The sequence below is a fragment of the Phacochoerus africanus genome, chromosome 1 (assembly GCF_016906955.1).
Source record: "Phacochoerus africanus isolate WHEZ1 chromosome 1, ROS_Pafr_v1, whole genome shotgun sequence".
NCBI classification, from domain to species: Eukaryota; Metazoa; Chordata; class Mammalia; order Artiodactyla; family Suidae; genus Phacochoerus; species Phacochoerus africanus.
In genome coordinates this window covers 231,398,320-231,416,262 of record NC_062544.1, presented here as the reverse complement: position 1 = coordinate 231,416,262, position 17,943 = coordinate 231,398,320, and the positions used below count along the sequence as shown (strand labels likewise).

The 17,943-nt window shown below is 34.4% G+C and overlaps 1 protein-coding gene across 2 annotated transcripts in view; it reads left to right on the top strand.

Annotated features, from left to right (window-relative positions):
• The window catches only part of DZIP3 (DAZ interacting zinc finger protein 3), a 130,526-nt gene that overhangs the window by 89,410 nt on the left and 23,173 nt on the right, over nt 1-17,943 (top strand). For both annotated transcript variants that reach the window (XM_047792914.1, XM_047792925.1), the window contains exons 18-21: nt 8,803-8,828; nt 11,079-11,244; nt 12,951-13,046; nt 13,197-13,324. In XM_047792914.1, coding sequence (XP_047648870.1) covers nt 8,803-8,828; nt 11,079-11,244; nt 12,951-13,046; nt 13,197-13,324 — 416 coding nt within the window. The remainder of the gene's footprint in view (nt 1-8,802; nt 8,829-11,078; nt 11,245-12,950; nt 13,047-13,196; nt 13,325-17,943) is intronic.

The window sequence follows — 17,943 nt, the reverse complement described above, 5'->3', positions numbered from 1 at the left end:
TTAGTATATAGAAATGCTGTCAATTTCTGTTGATTCACTCTTGTTGTACATTCCTATGAATTGCATTTTTTGGACTTGAGTGTTTTTTATTAAACATATAGCCAACCACTATACTATGCAAACTTTGTTAAAAATTGTTATTTTATGGGTTGAAATTGTATATTTAAAGTCTAGATATACTCAGTAGATTATATTATAAACTGAGTGAGACTATTTCCCTGACTGTAATCTGGTAAATTAATAAGTAAATAATAAGTCATAGTATTATTTATTTGGAAGCATACACAAGCTTTAATCCTATATAAAATTTTAGACAAAGCAAATTTACAAAATGCTTATTGAGGTCATCAATAACAAAGATTATTTGTACTCTAATCTGGTCAATAAAATGTTAATATTTTCATATTTATCAAAAGTTATTTTGAAAATTAATTTTTTAACTAACATTTAAAAGACATAAGTATGAATATTTTTCTTCTTATTTTTAGACAGTTCTCATCTAATCTTATCTAATAAAACACAGCATGGTTCATTAGTGTAGCTAATATTTTTTATTTTTGCCATAACATTGGTAAGTCCCAGGTCTAACAGTGCACAAGGCTGACCACATGAATCTAGAACTATCAGACAACAAATCTAAGCCCCAAGGATTATATAGTGTCTCTCTTCCTTAGTTCCGAAAGATTAAAATATGGTAATACTCATATTCTCAATTTTATGTAAATGGAAAGCCCCACTTCTATGTCACATTGAAATTAAACATGGAATAAACACAAGCAGAAGTAAACACTACTTAAAAATTTATATACTAGTAATATTAAAAATTTCTTAAGGTCAGCAACCATCTAGGAATATTTTGTTTTTGTTTTTTAATATCATAAGTTTATTTACATTTTATTTTATTAAAAAATTGAAATACTTTGAAAATAAATTTATCAAGGTAAAATTTGGACATTAGAAGAGAGATCTTGTATCATGTCTTTTATCTAAATTTTAAAGTATAAACATTAAACATGCTGAAAATTTTTCATATGACTTTTTCATAAAAATGGCCTCATTCATATACTCAATTACTGTTACAGGACCAAAACTTGTCTAGTGTAGTAGAAGCAACCAGTTATGAAAAGCTGAGTCATCAAGAGTTTTCCTCATGAAAAATTCTATCATGTAGAAGTTTGCTTGTGTTATACGGAGTGAACACAAAGTCCTATGCTTGCAGTTATGTTTTCTGTTAATTATTTGATTGCAGCCTCTCTACCTAACAATAGTTGAAGTCCTAAAAACAAGTATCAGGGATTCTCTGGATGAAGATGACAAAGAAGTAAAATTTGTGTAGCAAATAGAGGGGACAATAAGATGACTTCTAATTAGTATGTATAGAGTTATAAATTGTAAATAACTCTTTTGAGAGTTAATTAGTTCTTTCTTTCCAATTCCATTTCCTACTTAGGGGAACTGAGGGTTAAAGATAGAAAAGCAGAGGGCAAAAGAATAGAAGCCTTTGTGATTGAAGCCTTGGGGGAAAAAAGATATAAATAAATCAAGCTTTTCAAAGTAGATGTCCTCTATAAAGAAGGGAAGTTGCAGAGATGCATTAGGACAGGTTGATACATGCATTTGCTAATCCTATCCTGGAAAGAGCTAAAAAGTTCAGAAAGGCAGATATCTCCCACTTTTCTAAATTCACTTCACATCACCTCCCTTTTATGAAAGACCTTGGTAGCTGTTTGTGCTAATAACCAGAAGAAATCTGAAGAGGATTTTTGCTTATGCAAAAAAGGTACATGATTACCTCATTTTATTGTGCTTTGCTTTACTGCACTCTGCAGATACTGTATATTTTACAAATTGAAGGTTTATGGCAACCTTGCATCAAGCAAGTCTATTGGTACCATTTTTCCAATAGCATTTGCTCACTTTGTTTCTATGTTACATTCTTTTATCTTGCAGTTATCTTAATCTTTTATTTTACAGTTTATAATTTGAGAGCAGGAAACAGTGCTACACATTTTGAACAATACTAGTCCTCTGACTTTGGTAGAGCCAATCTGATTTTTTTTCTTGTATCTTCAACATTATTTGGAATAATGTCATAATAAAAGTAATGTTATAACATTATAGAACATGGAAAATATTTTTATGAAGTGAACTCAATTGAAATTAATAACCATCCATTTTAATTAAACATTTTATTCAGTCATTGCACTTCAGTTGAGTTAATATTTAATTGAAAATATTTAATATGAAATAGTAATAGTTCTTTTATTTGTTACAATTAAGTTTTTTCTTTGGCCATCTACTTAATTTCTTTTGTTTCACTTTAGAAATAATGTTGTTTAACCATGAAAGTTACTAAACAGATTATTTGCTATTATTTGCAATTTCATTTTCAATAATGAAACTTTTTCATCATCATTATTATTATGCTATGATGATCTGTGATAGATGACTCTTTTTTGGGTATAGTTGATTTATAGTATTAGTTTCAGGTATTCACCATAGTGATTCAAAATTTTTATGGATTATATACTCCATTCAATGTTATTATAAAATATTGGCTGTGTTTCCTGTGCTGTACAATATACCCTTGTAGTTTATTTTATACATAGTAGTTTGTACATAATACTTTCCCTGTAGAATACCCCTCCTCCCCTGTCCCTGTTGGTAACTACAAGTTTGTTTTCTGTATCTTTGAGTCTGTTTCTGTTTTGTTATATTCATTCATTTGTTTTATTGTTTAGATTCTACAGTGATAACATACAGTATTTGTCTTCTGCTTATTTCACTAAGCATAATACCCTCTAGGTCCATCCATGTTGTTGCAAATGGCAAATTTTCATTCTTTTAAATAGCCGAGTAGTATTCCATTGTGAATATATAGCATATCTTCTTTATCCATTCATCTGTTGATGAACACTTAGGTTGCTTCCATATCTTGGCTATTGTTAATAATGCTAGGAATGTTGGGGTCATGTATCATTTCAAATTAGTGTTTTCATTTTCTTTGGATGTACATCCAGGAGTGGAATTGCTGGATCAAATGGTAGTTGTATTTTTGGTTTCTTGAGGACCCTCCATACTGTTTTCCACAGTGGTTCCATCAATTTATATTCCCACCAACAGTATACAGTGTTCCTTTTTCTCTGCATCCTTGCTGACATTTGACATTTGTTATTTGTGACCTTTCTGATGATAGCCATTCTGACACATGTGAGGTGGTACATAACTGTGGCTTTGAGTTGCATTTCTTTGTTTGATTAGTAGTGTTCAGCATCTTTTCCTATGCCTGTTGACCATTTGTATGTCTTCTTTGGAAAAATGTCTATTCAGGTCTTATTTCCGTTATTTAATCAGGGTGTTAGGGAGTTTTTTTTGATATTGAGTTGTATGAGCTGTTTGTTTTGGATATTATACACCCATATTGGTCATATCATTTGCAAATGTTTTCTCCCATTCAATAAGTTATTTTTTCATCTCATCAGTGGTTTCTCTGGCTGTGCAAAAGCTTTTTACATTTAGTTATGTCCCATTTGTTTATTTTTGCTTTTTTTTTTTTTTGCCTTAGGAGACAAATCCAAAAAAATATTGGTATAATTTGTGTCAAAGAGTGTTCTCTTTGTTTCCTTCTAGGAGTTTTATGGCTTCTTTTCCTACATTTAGATCTTTAATCCATTTTGAGTTTATTTTTGAAAATGATGTGAGGAAATGTTCTAATTTCATTCTTGTACATGTAGCTGTTGACTCTTCCAGCGCCACTTATTGAAGAGTATTTTTTCTCCATTGCATATTCTTGCCTCCATTGTCACAGATTAATTGACTATACATGTGTGGATTGATTCCTAGGTGGCTCTCTCTTCTGTTCCATTGATCCATGTGTCTTTTATGTCAGTACCAACCATACTGTTTTGATTACTGTAGCTTTGGAGAACAATATGAAGTCAGGGAGAATGATACCTCCAGCTCTGTTCTTCTTTCTCATGATTGCTTTGGCTATTCAGCATCTTTGAATTTCTATATGAATTTTAGAATTATTTGTTCTAGTTCTGTGAAAAATGTCATTGTTATTTTGATAGGGATTGCATTGATTCTCTAGATTGCTTTGGGTAATATGGTCATTTTAATAATGTTAATTCAAATCTATGAACATGGTATTGCTACCCATCACTTTGTACTTTCTTCACTTTCTTCCACCACTGTGTCATAGTTTTCCAAGTACAGGTCTTTTACCCTCCTTGTATTTATTCCTACATTTTTTTAATATTATGGTAATTAGGATTGTTTGCTTAATTTCTCTCTCTGATACTTCCTTGTTAGTATATAGAAATGCAACAGATTTTTGTATATTAATTTTTTAATCCTGTGACTTTACCTAATTCATTGATGGTCTCTAAAAATCTTATTAGATTTCTGGTAGCATTTTTAGAGTTTTCTATATATAGTATCATGTTACATGCAAAGAGTGACATTTTTACTTCTTCCCTTTCAATTTAGATTCCTTTTATTTCTTTTCCTTGGCTGTGGATAGCACTCACAATACTGTGTTGAATAGAAGTGGCAAGAGAGGCCGTCCTTGTCTTATTCCTGATCTTAGAGGAAATGCTTTTAGCTTTCCACCATTGAGTATGGTGTTAGATGTGTGCTTATCATATATGGCCTTTATTGTGTTGAGATATGTTTCCTTTATACCCACTTTGTGGAGATATTTTTATCATAAATGGATATTAAATTTTGTCAGAAGCTTTCTCTGCATCTGTTGAGATGATCATGTGATTTTTATTCTTCCATTTGTTAGTGTGGTATATCACATTAATGGATTTGTATATATTGAACTATACTTGTATTCCTTGGATACATCCCACTTGAAGTGATCAGTGATCTTTGGTGTTACTATTTATTTGTTTTGGGTTGCCACAAAACATGGGCATACAATACAGCAACTTTAAACAATAAATATTTGTGTTCTGACTGCTCCACTGACTATTCCCTTACCACTCTCACTCTCCTTAAGCTTCTGTATTCCCTGAGATAAAACAGTATTGAAATAAACCAATAAAAATAAATAATAACCTTACAGTGGCCTCTGAATGTTCAGGTGAAAGGAAGGGTTGGAGGTCTCTCTCTTTAAATCAGAAACTAGAAATGATTAAGCTTAGTGAGGAAGGCATAGTGAAAGCTGAGATAGGCTGAAAGCTAGACCTCTTGTGCCAAACAGTTAGCTAAATTGTGAATGCAAAGGACAAGTTCTTGAAGGAAATTATAAGTGCTACTCCAGTGAACATAGAGATGATGAAACAGCTTTATTGCTGGTAAGGAGAAGGTTTAAGTGTTCAAGATAGAAGATTAATCCAGCGACAACATTCCCTTAAGCCAAGCCTAATCTAGAGCAAGGCTCTAACTCTCTTCAATTCTGTGAAGTCTGAGAGAGATAAGGAAGCTGCAGAAGAAACATTTGAAGCTAGCAGAGGTTCATTCAGGAGGTTTAAGGAAAGAGGCCATCTCCATAACTTCAGAGTACAAGGTGAAGCAGCAGATGTAGAAGCTGTGGCAAGCTATCCATAAGATCTAGTTAATATAATTGATGGAGGTGACTATACTAAGCAACAGATTTTCAATGTAGACAAAATTGCCTTCTTACTGGAAGAAGATGCCATCTAGGGCTTTCATAGCTAGAGGGGAGAAGTAATACCTGGCCTTAAAATGCCAAAGCACTGACCTACTTTCTTGTTGGGGGCTATGCAGCTGGTGACTTTAAGTTGAAGTGAGTTCTCATTTACTATTCTGAAAAATCCTAGGGCCCATAAAAATTATGCTAAATCAACTCTGTTTGTGCTATAGAAATGGAATAACAAGGCCTGGATGACAGAACATATGTTTACAACATAGTTTACTGAATATTTTAAGCCCATTGTTGAGACCTATCACTCAGAAAAAAAAAAGGTATATTTCAAAATATCCCTTGCTCATTGGCAATGCACCTTGTCACCAGGAGCTTTGATGGAAGTGTATAATGAGATTAATATTGCTTTAATGGCTACTAAAATAATATTCATTCTGTAGTCCATGGATGAAGGCATCATTTTGACTTTCAAGTTTTATTATTTAAGAAATACATTTTTTTTGAGGATACGGTTGCCATAGATAGTGATTCTTCTAATGGATATGGGCAAAAGTCAATTGAAAACCTCTGGGAAGGATTTGCCTTTCTAGATGCCATTAAGAATATTCATAATTTAAAGGAAGAGATCAAAATATCAACACTGTTAGGGATTTAGAAGAAGTTGATTTCAGCCCTTGTGGATAACACTGAAGGATTTAAGACTTAAGTGGAGGAAGTAATTGTGGTGAAAATAGCAAGAGAACAAGAAATAGAAGTGGTGCATGAATATGTGATTGAATTGCTGCACTATCTTGATAAAACTTTAATGCTTGAGGAGTTACCTCTTACAGATGAGCAGAGAAAGTGGTTTTGTGAGGTAGGACTTACTTCTGATGACAGTGTTGTAAAGACTGTTGAAATGACAACAAAGGATTTAGAATATGACATAAACTTAGTTGATAAAGCAGGGTTTGAGAGTATTGACTCCAGTTTTGAAAGAAGTTCTACTGTAGGTAAAATGCTATCAGACAGCATTGCATGCTACAGAACAATCATGTGACAAACTTCATTGTTGTCTTTTTTTATGAAATTGCCATAACCATTGCAATCTTCAGCACCCACCACCCTGATCAGTCAGCAGCCATCAACATCAAGGCAAGACCTTTTACCAAAAAAAGATTCCAATTTGCTAAAGACTTAGATAATGGTTAGCATTTTTTAGCAATAAAGTACTTTTAAATTAAGGTATTTACATTGTTTTTTAGACATAATGCTATATTGCACATTTGTAGGCTACAGTATAATGTAAACATAGCATTTTTTTGGCCACACCTGCAGCATTTAGAAGTTCCTGGGCCAGGGATTGAACCTGTGCCACAGCAGCAACCAGAGCCACAGCAGTGACAACACCAGATCCTCAACATTCTAAGCCATGAGGGAACTCCTAAACATAACTTTTTTATGTACTGGGAAACCAGGTAATTCATGTGACTTGCTTTATTGTAATACACACCTTATTGAGGTTGTCGCGAACCAAACTTTCGGTACCTCTAAGGTATGCCTGTAATTGTTTTTTTTTTTTTTTATGCCATTTCAGCTTATGAAAGTTTTCATAGGAATGTTCTATTTTTGGATAGTGGGGGAACCTATACTTAGCTATACTAGATAATGTTCATTATGAACAACCAAAGATCTTTTCAACTCAGTTGAGTAAGTACACTGGAATCAAGGCAGGAGTTGATAATTCTAAATTCTAGAATCAAATTGACACTGGACATTAATCGGACAATGACATGGCAAAATCTTCTTGATATACAGAGAATAAAGTTAAGCAAATATAAAAGTATATCATGGAATCTGTGGGGAAGGAGACCTGAAGTTTCTTGTGAACAAGAGTTGGTAGTAGAAATTAATACTATAATTTATGAGAGGAACTGATACCCTTAATAGAAAGGTGATACATAAAACTAATTAAATATTCTTAATATGTGTTGTCATTGATATTTCCTTTATTTAATAGGTTGCCTTTATCTTTTTATTTTAATGAAAATAAAATTTAGAGCTTTTTAACATTTCCTCCCAATTGTGATCTCCCTAACACTTTTTTTCCTATAAGATTTTTTTTTCTTTTTCTGCCATCCCATGGCATATGGAGTTCCTGGGCCAGGTGTCAGATCTGAGCCACATTTGGAACCTACACCACAGCTGCAGCAACACTGGATCCTTAAGCCACTGCACAAGGCTGGGGATCGAACCTGCATCCTGGCACTGCAGAGACACTGTCAATGCCATTGTGCCACAGCGGGAGCTCCTATGAGATTCTTAATATGTCAATATGCTTTCTTTGTACATGTAGATTTTCAATAACTCTTATAATTAGTATAGGATTCCATAAATGAGAATTACATATGTTCTATCCCAAGATATAGCAATAGGTTACAAACTCAGCCACAGTACTCACTTCCACTATCCGAATTAATGATTTTCAAGTTGTATTTCATGACTCAGTGGTAGATTACAAAATCAATTTGGTGGGTCACAACTGTCATTTTAGAAAAGAAACTAGAATTAATATGACTAAAAAATTCCCAGGGTTTATCACATTGTCTTAGTTCAGGCTGCTATAGCAAACTTCTACAGACTGGGTGTCTTACAACTAACATTATTTTTCTCAGTTTTGGAAGCTGGAAAATTCAAGATAAAGGTGCCAGAAGATTCAGTGTCTGGTGAAAGCCCTCTGAGTTTGTAGATAGCCACCTTTTTGCTGTATTACCACATGTGGGAGAAAGAGATTTAGCACATTTGCAAGCAAGCAAGCTAGCTCTCTACTGTCTTAAAAGGGCACCAATCCAACAGGAGGACCCTACAACATCATCTAAACCTAATTACCTCCCAATGGCCATACCTCCAATTACCAGCACACTGGGGGTTCAGGTGTCAATGTAAGAATTTTGGAGGCATGAGACATGCAGTCCATAGCACATAATATAGGTAATATAGGTTTATTTCATGGAACTTATATTTCAGTTTTATGCTTATGTATGGAATATATATATATGTAAGTGCACTTAAGTCATAATGTAAAATACATTTCTTATTTTGGTGCTGGTCAAAAACATGAGAAACACTGACCTAAATGCACTTATATCACTATGCTATATCAACATTTGATATAGATTACTAATTCATGATTTTATTTTTTTCAGAATAAGGAATCAAAAGAAGAGCAAGTGTAAGTATTCGTTTATTTAATCTTAAAGTTTTTCATAGTACTTTCTAAGTGTGCTTTTCCAGTATGACACAGCCTTGCCTGGGGTCATGTTCTCACTAAGAGTAGAAAAGACAGTTTTTTGTCTTAATAAATTGTCAAATTTTTATTAAAAGTTACAAAGAGTTAAATCATCATTTACTTTGGGAGAATAGAATCTCTTGCCATTTTTCTATTAGGCTGCTCAAGAGTCATCCAATGCTAACTGCTTTATTCAAGGATCAGTTTGAGTCCAGATAAAATCTTTTAAAATATAATATAGATTGTGGTTAGCCAAATATAGACTAAATAAGATTTAACCCCAAAGACAGATTATTATTTGTCTTAATGACCCCTTTTACAAAAGAGTTTGATTTGGTTTGGTTTGCTTAATTAATCTGAGGTATTTTTTTTTAAATTCTAGTTATTAACAGTGAATTTTGAACCTTTACTGAGAACATTTTAATGTCCAAAGATCATTGAGAGCTGTATTCTACATGTGATTAATGACAGTGTAATAGAGGAAGAAAGTAAGAGAGACATTCCATGAGGAGATCATTATACCCACCAAAGTTTGTTAACTGAAAATTAGTAACTTTAGAAAACTCTCTGTGAGGACATGACTTAAGATATCTTTAAAATTGTAACGAGAACATATATTGTTAACTTTAAAGCCATCACTTGTAGTTGATATTTTCTCATTGATAATGGACATGATCCACATGGTAAGTTAATAGCTCAACATCCAAGATGGGTTTACATTTTTTCTGTAAACAAGTTGAACCATTAAAGGGATAGTGTGTGTGTGTGTGTGTGTGTTTAGGTTATGTCTGAATACCATAAAAATAACTTACTGGATATGAAATAATATTATTAGTCATTGTGCTCATTTTGACTACAGTGTAGATCTAAACCTGGATGATCATCAAATCAACCCAGGGAGCTTTGTTTTTAAATGAGAATTTTCAAATACACACAAATGTAAAGAGATTAACGTATCTACATTAGTATATATACCTATCATCCTGATTCAACAACTGTCACTGTTTTCCCACATGTTTCACTCTTCCCTTAACATTTTGTTCTCTTCTGAATGTTTTCAGTCCGAAACATCATATAATTTACCTCTCTATGCTTCATTTGCGTCTCTTATTAATATGAATGTTTTCCTATATTGTCAAAATGCTGCTATCATACTTTAGGAATAATCTTTTGGAACTTTTCAAAAGTACAAATTCATATTTTTATAGTTGTTGAGAGCATCTGTAAAAAGCATAAATTTTTAAAAGCTCTTTAAGCAATTTGGAAAACTGAGTTTTGGAACCAGTGGGCCATACAAGCAATTGATTTCCTTAGAACTTTCCATAATGTTTGAGTCAGTGTAGAATACTTCAGTGATACCTAATGACTGTTTTATAGTGTTTTACAAGTATTTCTGCAAGCATTAGATGTCATTTTTTTTCTAGATCTCTGTGGCCTAAAATTTGTAATAGTGCATCCTAGAATTATAGTTTTCTTTCTATTCACTAGTAATTTATATCATGCTATAAGTAAAAATACTATTTCTTGTTACTATTTAATGAGATTAGGAAGGAAATTCATAGCTGCTAAATAATAGGCCAACTGAATTTAAATTTTAGACGTAGGTATAAAAATGAGTTAATTGCCATTGTACATTTAATATTTTCATTCTTTTCTCAATAGTTCCTAGTTACTGAAATCCATTATCACTAAGATTTTTTTTATAAAGTCCTATTACAAAAGAAACCTCCATTTTAAATCTACTTTATGTGCCATTCACAGCTCTCTATTTAAATGTATACTGGACCTAAGCAACAAAGTTGATTAAACCAACCTACCTCTCCAAAATGTTGTGATGATAATATAGCAGATATGGAAATGCTTGTCAATATTTACCAAAGTATTGTTTCTCAAAGTAACTGATGTTAATAGTTATAATTTGAAAAATAAACTCTTATGATCTCATAATTCTTAAAAAACTGGTATGAACAGAATAGGTACCTCGATTGAGTGTTATCTCAAATATGGTAAAATTCATTGTGAATCTTCAAAAGAAGTATACAATATGAGTACTATCCAGACTTTATTTGACTACAAGCCCTTCTGACCTGAGCATCTCATGAGACAAGTACAATATTAATTTGGGAAATAATGGCTTAGATGAGAAGCACTATACTATTATAAAACATCACATTGATTATGTCACCACTATAGCCCAAATATGATAGGAAAGGAGGAGCAGTTGAAGAAAGAGCAAGCAAATCTATACCCAGTCGGTAGATTTGCGAAAGATGATGCAAGTGATATTCAAGAAGATTCTGCCACTGAAGACAAGTTCTATAGCCTGGATGAATTGCATATTCTGGACATGATAGAGCCGGTAAGCCTGACTGGAGAGGGTACAGCCCTGCCTTCGTTTTCCCAGAACAGTTGTTAACTATTTTTTCCCCATGATGCTTTGAACAGCATGTTAACCTAATGGTTTATATTGTATTTGTGAGGAGAAAGAAAAAACAGGAAAGAAGGCACAGAGGGATGGCTGACATAAAAAAGAGCCCTAGGAACTGGATAGTCTACATATTAGTCCTCAGACCATTTCGTGGTTTTAAGTATTGGGCATAGATGATTACAAATGCATTCCTTATAAAGTTTCCAAATACCACAAGGAAGAAAATACATACCCTGACATAATTCCATTGGATTAAATCTCATGAGAAAAATAATTTTATAAAACAAAGCTACCTTCATTAAAAAAAATTAAACCTTGTTGTTACCATGAAATATGTACAAAAAAATATTAATGAATGATAGGGGTTTTTTTTGTTCCTTTCCTGATAGTAGTCAGTGCATATATGAACATGACTTAAGTTTTAACAGGGCACTTAATGAGATAAAACATATGAAAACTTCTTTCTGAAGAACCATTTGATTTACCTACCCATGAGAATTCTATACCAATTTTATGATAACCTATTCCATGGTTTAAGTATAATAAAATACATAGTAATATTGATTGTCCAATGGTACAGTCAGTACAAATGATTCCCTGGCTTATAGCACAACATTAGTAAAATTGTCATACCTTTTTGTCTCCTCTCCAATTAAAATATATATACTTTTAGGAGTTCCCATCATGGCTCAGTGGTTAACAAATCCAACTAGGAACCATGAGGTTGTGGGTTCGATCCCTAGTGGGTAAAGGATCCAGTGTTGCCATGAGCTGTGGTATAGGTCTCATGACTGGGATCCTTTATTGCTGTGACTGTGGCTCTGGCGTAGGCTGGTGGCTACAGCTCTGATTCGACCCCTAGCCTGGGAACCTCCATATGCCATGGGTGCGGCCCTAGAAAAGACAAAAAGACAAAATATATACACACACACACACACACACACACTTTTGAAAACTGAAGTGGCATATTCTAAGCTTTGGATATCACATTAAAGATTAAATGTGGGCCCTTTGTTTTCATTCAATAGTTCTGAGAACTCAAAAATAGAATCAAAATGTCACACAGTTTGAAAAATATTTATTCATTCATTTATTCAAAAAACACATAGCACTTGCTTTGTGTCAAGAGCTATGCTAAGACTAGTCCCTGTGATCATAGTGTTTATAATCCAGTGGAGAAGGTGAACATTAACCTAAGGTGATAATTACTAAGGTAATAATTAAGTACTTGAGCAATTAAGACTGCCTGCGTTAGTATTCTGGCTCCTTCACTAACTTTGGCAAGTGTGACCTTGGGTATGTTACTCAGTTTTATCATCTCTAAAATGGGAGTAATGAATGTCTACCTTTCATGGTTCTTATGACAATGAAAGGATTACCAAAAAAAGCTTTAAAAATAATAAGCATGCAGATAATGGTATCCAGTAGTAGCAGCAGTAGACAAGTAACTGTGGTATTGTTTAGTGACTGCTGTAATTAGAGGTTGTTTATCAATAATAATCAGAGAAGTAATGTTTGCCTTGAGACCTATAATGCATGAGCATGAATTAGCAGCTTAAATCTCTGTTAAATAACTCTAATATTAGTGCCTTTTTAAAAGAGGAAAATAAAACATGCATATTCCATTTGCTCAATAGGGCTCAACCAGTAACGTAACTACAGAATATGGAGAAACTGAAAAGGAGAAGCTTGCTCGACAGCAGCAGCTTTGTAAATTGCACTATCAGTGTGAAGTAGGTACCTTTGCCATTATATATGAGACAACTTACAGGTAGTTCAAATGTTAAATTTAATAGTACGTATTTTTAAAGAGTCCAATTTTTTTCTTTAAATTTCTGGTGACTTGAACACAATTAATTGAAATAATATTTTTCGTTGATCAGGATTTCAAAAGACAATTGAAAACAGTGACTTTTCGGTGGCAAGAAAACCAAATGCAGATTAAAAAGAAAGATAAAATCATCGCATCACTTAACCAACAAGTGGCTTTTGGAATCAATAAGGTGTCCAAGTAAGTGCAAATCTTGATAAAAGGAAATTCTGGGTTTGCTTCACAATGAACACCATCTTTGAAAGATAATCCCTATGTAGCCACTAGGTGGCAATGTGACTGCACATTAGTAACTGCCAACCACAGGGCTGCACTTGCTTAAAAACCAATTTTTTTTTTTTTCTTTTGCCTTGCCAGCTGGATTGAGAAATAAGCAATTGCTCACTCTATATATCAAGCTTTTCATGTGTTGGCTGAATAAGTGTGAAGATAATAGAATTACATGAGAATGATAATTAACTTTCAGGTCATGACTCTAATTTGTAAAAATGTGACTGATTGTCTTTTCCTTTATAGACAAGTATATGAATGTACTTATCCTTTATATGATAAGTACATTCCTCAAAGACATCATTGACTCACTTTCATATTTTTAATGTTGGTTTCTGGGAGTATCTGTGTTCTAAATACAAGAGATTGAAAACAAGTCAAATTCCTGGTGAATCTTTTTACTCCTATCAATGTCATTTCTTTGATAACCTTAACTATTAAGTGCCTAAGACTAAAAATTTGATCTAAGAGGGAAAAATAAGTATCTTGCTCCATTCTTTTTATACTAACCACTGCCTCGAACCATTACCAGGTGAAATAGTAATATAATTTGTAACACATTACAGTAATACCACAAAATACCACTCATCCATGAATTTTAATTCGAAACACATTGTAGCTCCTAGACTGTTAATAGAGAGAATAGACAAGTTCTAGGGAATTTCTTAGTGTAAGGAGTCCAAGATGCCAATTGGAAAATTGGAAAAATATTTGGCAGATATTTCGGTCTTAAATTTTTCTCCCACATAGCATATCGTCCAAACTGAGGAATTTTTAGGAAGAGAATGCCATAGCTTTCTGGCAACAAGATATCACTTACAAATACTTTCAGGTTTGTCTCTGCTGGTGTTAGAGAAATCAGTCAGGTCCAGAAGGAGGTAAGGACCTAGTTAGCTTGGGCAAACTAAGTTGGCTGAAATCATTTAATCCACACTTTGGGATTCAAAACTTTGTCTTTTAGCCTGGAAGATAATGACCAATCCAAAAATATGATATTTAGTGTCAGAGATCAGAAAAGTAATGCCATCATTCAGATGAGCTGCCTTTATCCTTCACTATCTGAGAATTTCCTCTTCAACTCTGATATCCAACCCAGGCTCCACTTTTTGCTTGAGACTATAAACAAACAGACCACTTTAGGGAATGTGTTATGTCTTCACAAAATGAACATTCAGTGCCGAACATTCACCAAACATCAAGTTCCCACAATGTGCAAAGAATTATGTAAGGTACATATAGGAGATACTAATTCATGTCAGGTGTTAACTGTGAGCTAGTGGAAAGTATAGATTAATATGAGAGGATTAAAATTATATATAGCAGGGTAATAATCTCCAGTTACAGCAAGATGTAGTAGCTCCATTACTTGCAAGTCGTCGCTCTTACTACTAAAATACCCTGAATAGAACACAGCAAGCATAGGAAGACTCTGAAAGGTAGAAAAAAGCAAACAGTCCAGATACCTTGGGACTTATGCAAATGATTTTTTTTATTGCCTCGCATGTTTCCTAGATAGAGCACTGCAGCAACGTCCAAAATGGAATTTCCAATAAGCACAGGGTAAGGGGGACTAAAGTCTGTTCCCTTTAGCCGAAGGATCAGGGAAAGGAAGATAGAATAACATAAAACCTTTTTGGCACTACCCACCTACTCTACCCAAACACCAGTAGTCCCACATCACCCCTTGGACACAGGACTACACCCTGACAAAAGATGGCAGAAATCAGATTCCCCTGTTGGGGTGGCAACACAAAGCGAGCAGCTAATCTCCCATTCCTCACCCAATGGAAGCAAGTAGTACTCCAGTTTCTCTTGCAGAACAGCATCAATGTAGTCCAGCTGTGGGCTAAACCTCTACCTCTACCTAATATAAATGAGCCATTAAAGTGATCTAAGGTGGGGCTACTCAATACTAGGTTTTATTCTATTCTGATGCGGAGCTGAGTCTCTACCCTGGGGTTGATTGTACTCCTCTCCCCTGCCCCTACTTCCCCAGCTGGTGCCAGAGGGGTCCCAACAGGGAGCTCCTGCCCCTCTCCTACAGCAGCAAAGCAGTGTGAGTCAGCCCTTCTATACTGCACTTGAAGTGAGAAAAGGTTAATACAAGTACACTATGTATGCATATAGTAATACCTAGTGCAACCACTAAGAAAGCTACATAAAGAGATATACTTAAAAACACTATAAGTAAATGAAGATGGAATCCTAAAAAACATTCAGATAACCCATAAGATGGTAAGAAAAGAGAAACAGAAGAAACAAACAGAAAAGAAACAAGCAGTTCCCATCATTGCTTAGCAGTCAACGAACCCAACTAGTATCTATGAGTACACGGGTTCCATCCCTGGCTTCACTCAGTGGGTTAAGGATCTGGCGTTGCCCTGAGCTATAGTGTAGGTTGCAGACACGGCTCAGATCTGGCGTTGCTGTGGCTGTGGCGTAGGCCAGCAGCTACAGCTCCAACTCGACCCCTAGCCTGGGAACCTCCATATGCTGTGTGTGCTACCCTAAAAAGCAAAACAAAACAAAACAAAAAACAAAAAAACCCCACAGAAAACAGATAAAAAAGTGGTAGACTTAAGCCCTAACATATCAATAATTACCTTAGGTATAAATGGTTTAAATATATCAATTACCTAAAAGACAGAGACTGGAAGAGTGGATTTTAAGAACAATATAAAGTATGTGACCAACAGTATGCTGTTTAAAGGAAATATCTTTCAGTGCCAACGACGTAGGTTGAAAATAAAAGGATGGTAAAAGATACACCATGTAAATATTAATCAAAAAAAAAGGAGTGGCTATACTAATACCAGATAATGTGGACTTCAGAGCAAAGAAAACTATTTGAGACAGAGACATCACATAATGATAAAAGGATCAATCTACCACAGGGAAGACAGAAGAACCTCAAAGTGTACATACCAAACAACAGAGCTTCAAAATGTAAGCAGCAAAACCAGATAGAACTGAAAAGAGAAATAGAAAAACCTGCAGTTATCACTGGTGTCTTCAATACTCTGTTCTCAACAATGTACAAAACTACTAGACAAAATCAGCAAAGGATATAGAAAACCTACAGCACCATCAACCAACAGGATCTGATTGATATTTATAAAACACTCCATCAGACAACAGCAGACAGGAAATATACCAAGGTAGACTGTATTCTCAGCCATAAAACAAACTTTAACAAATTTAAAAGAACTGAAAGCATGCAAAGCATGTGCTCAGATCACAATGGAATAAAACTAGAAACCAGCAACAGAAAGATAAGAGGAAAATCCTCAAACACTTAGGAACTACATAACACACTTAATTAGTCCATGGGTCAAAGAAGAGATCTCAAGGGAAAAAAAAATACATTGAATTGAATTAACATGAAAATACAATATATCAAAGTTAATGGGAAACAGCTAAAACAGTTGTGAGATTTATAGCACTAAATGTACACATTAGAAAAAGGAAAAGTCTCATATGTGTAATACAAGCTCCCATCCCAGGAACCCAGAAAAAGAAAACCATAACAACCCCAAACAAGAAGACGAGGGAAATAATAAAGATTAGAAATAATGAAATTGGAAAGAGAAAACACAGCAGTGAAAGAAAACAAAGAGCTATTTCTTTGAGAATACCAGTAAAATTGACAAACCTCTAGCAAACCTGTCAAAAAAGAGTAGACACAAGTTACCACCATCGGGACTGAAATAGTGCTATCACTAGAGACTTTTCAGATATCAGAGATTGTGCTGAATGAAAAAAGCTAGTTCCCAAAGCTTGTATACCATATGATTCCATTTCTTTTTTTTTTTTTTTGGGGGGGGGGGTCTTTTTGCCTTTTCTTGGGCCACTCCAGTGGCATATGGAGGTTCCCAGGTTAGGGGTTGAATCGGAGCTGTAGCCGCCGGCCTACGCCAGGACCACAGCAACGCGGGATCCGAGCTGCCTCTGCAACCTACACCACAGCTCACAGCAACGCAGGATCCTTAACCCACTGAGCAAGGCCAGGGATCAAACCCGCAATCTCATGGTTCCTAGTCGGATTCGTTAACCACTGAGTCACAATGGGAACTCCATGATTCCATTTCTGTAACTTCCTGAAATGACAAAATTTCAAACTGTTTTAAAATGACAAAAATGGAAAACAGATTAGGTCAGTGGTCCCAAGGTTATAAGGGGGAGAAGGAAGTGGAAAGAAGTGAGTGTGGCTATAAAAGGATGAAACAAAGGATCCTCTGTTAATAAAGTTGTTCAGTATCTTGAACTGTATCACTGTCAACATCCTGGTTATTATACTATTGTTTTGCAAGATGTTACCACTGGGGGAACGTGAGTAAAGGATATGTGGATCTGTCTGTATCATTTCTTTTACACTTGCATTGAATCCATGTTTATCTGAAAAAGCTTAACTTTTTTAAAAAGTACATATAAATATCTCAAATTGAGCTATATTTAATAGGTATTTTATGGGGTAAAAAGAGTACTTTTGATTGCTGTGATAAGGGAGAATTTCATTGAAGACCTAGTAT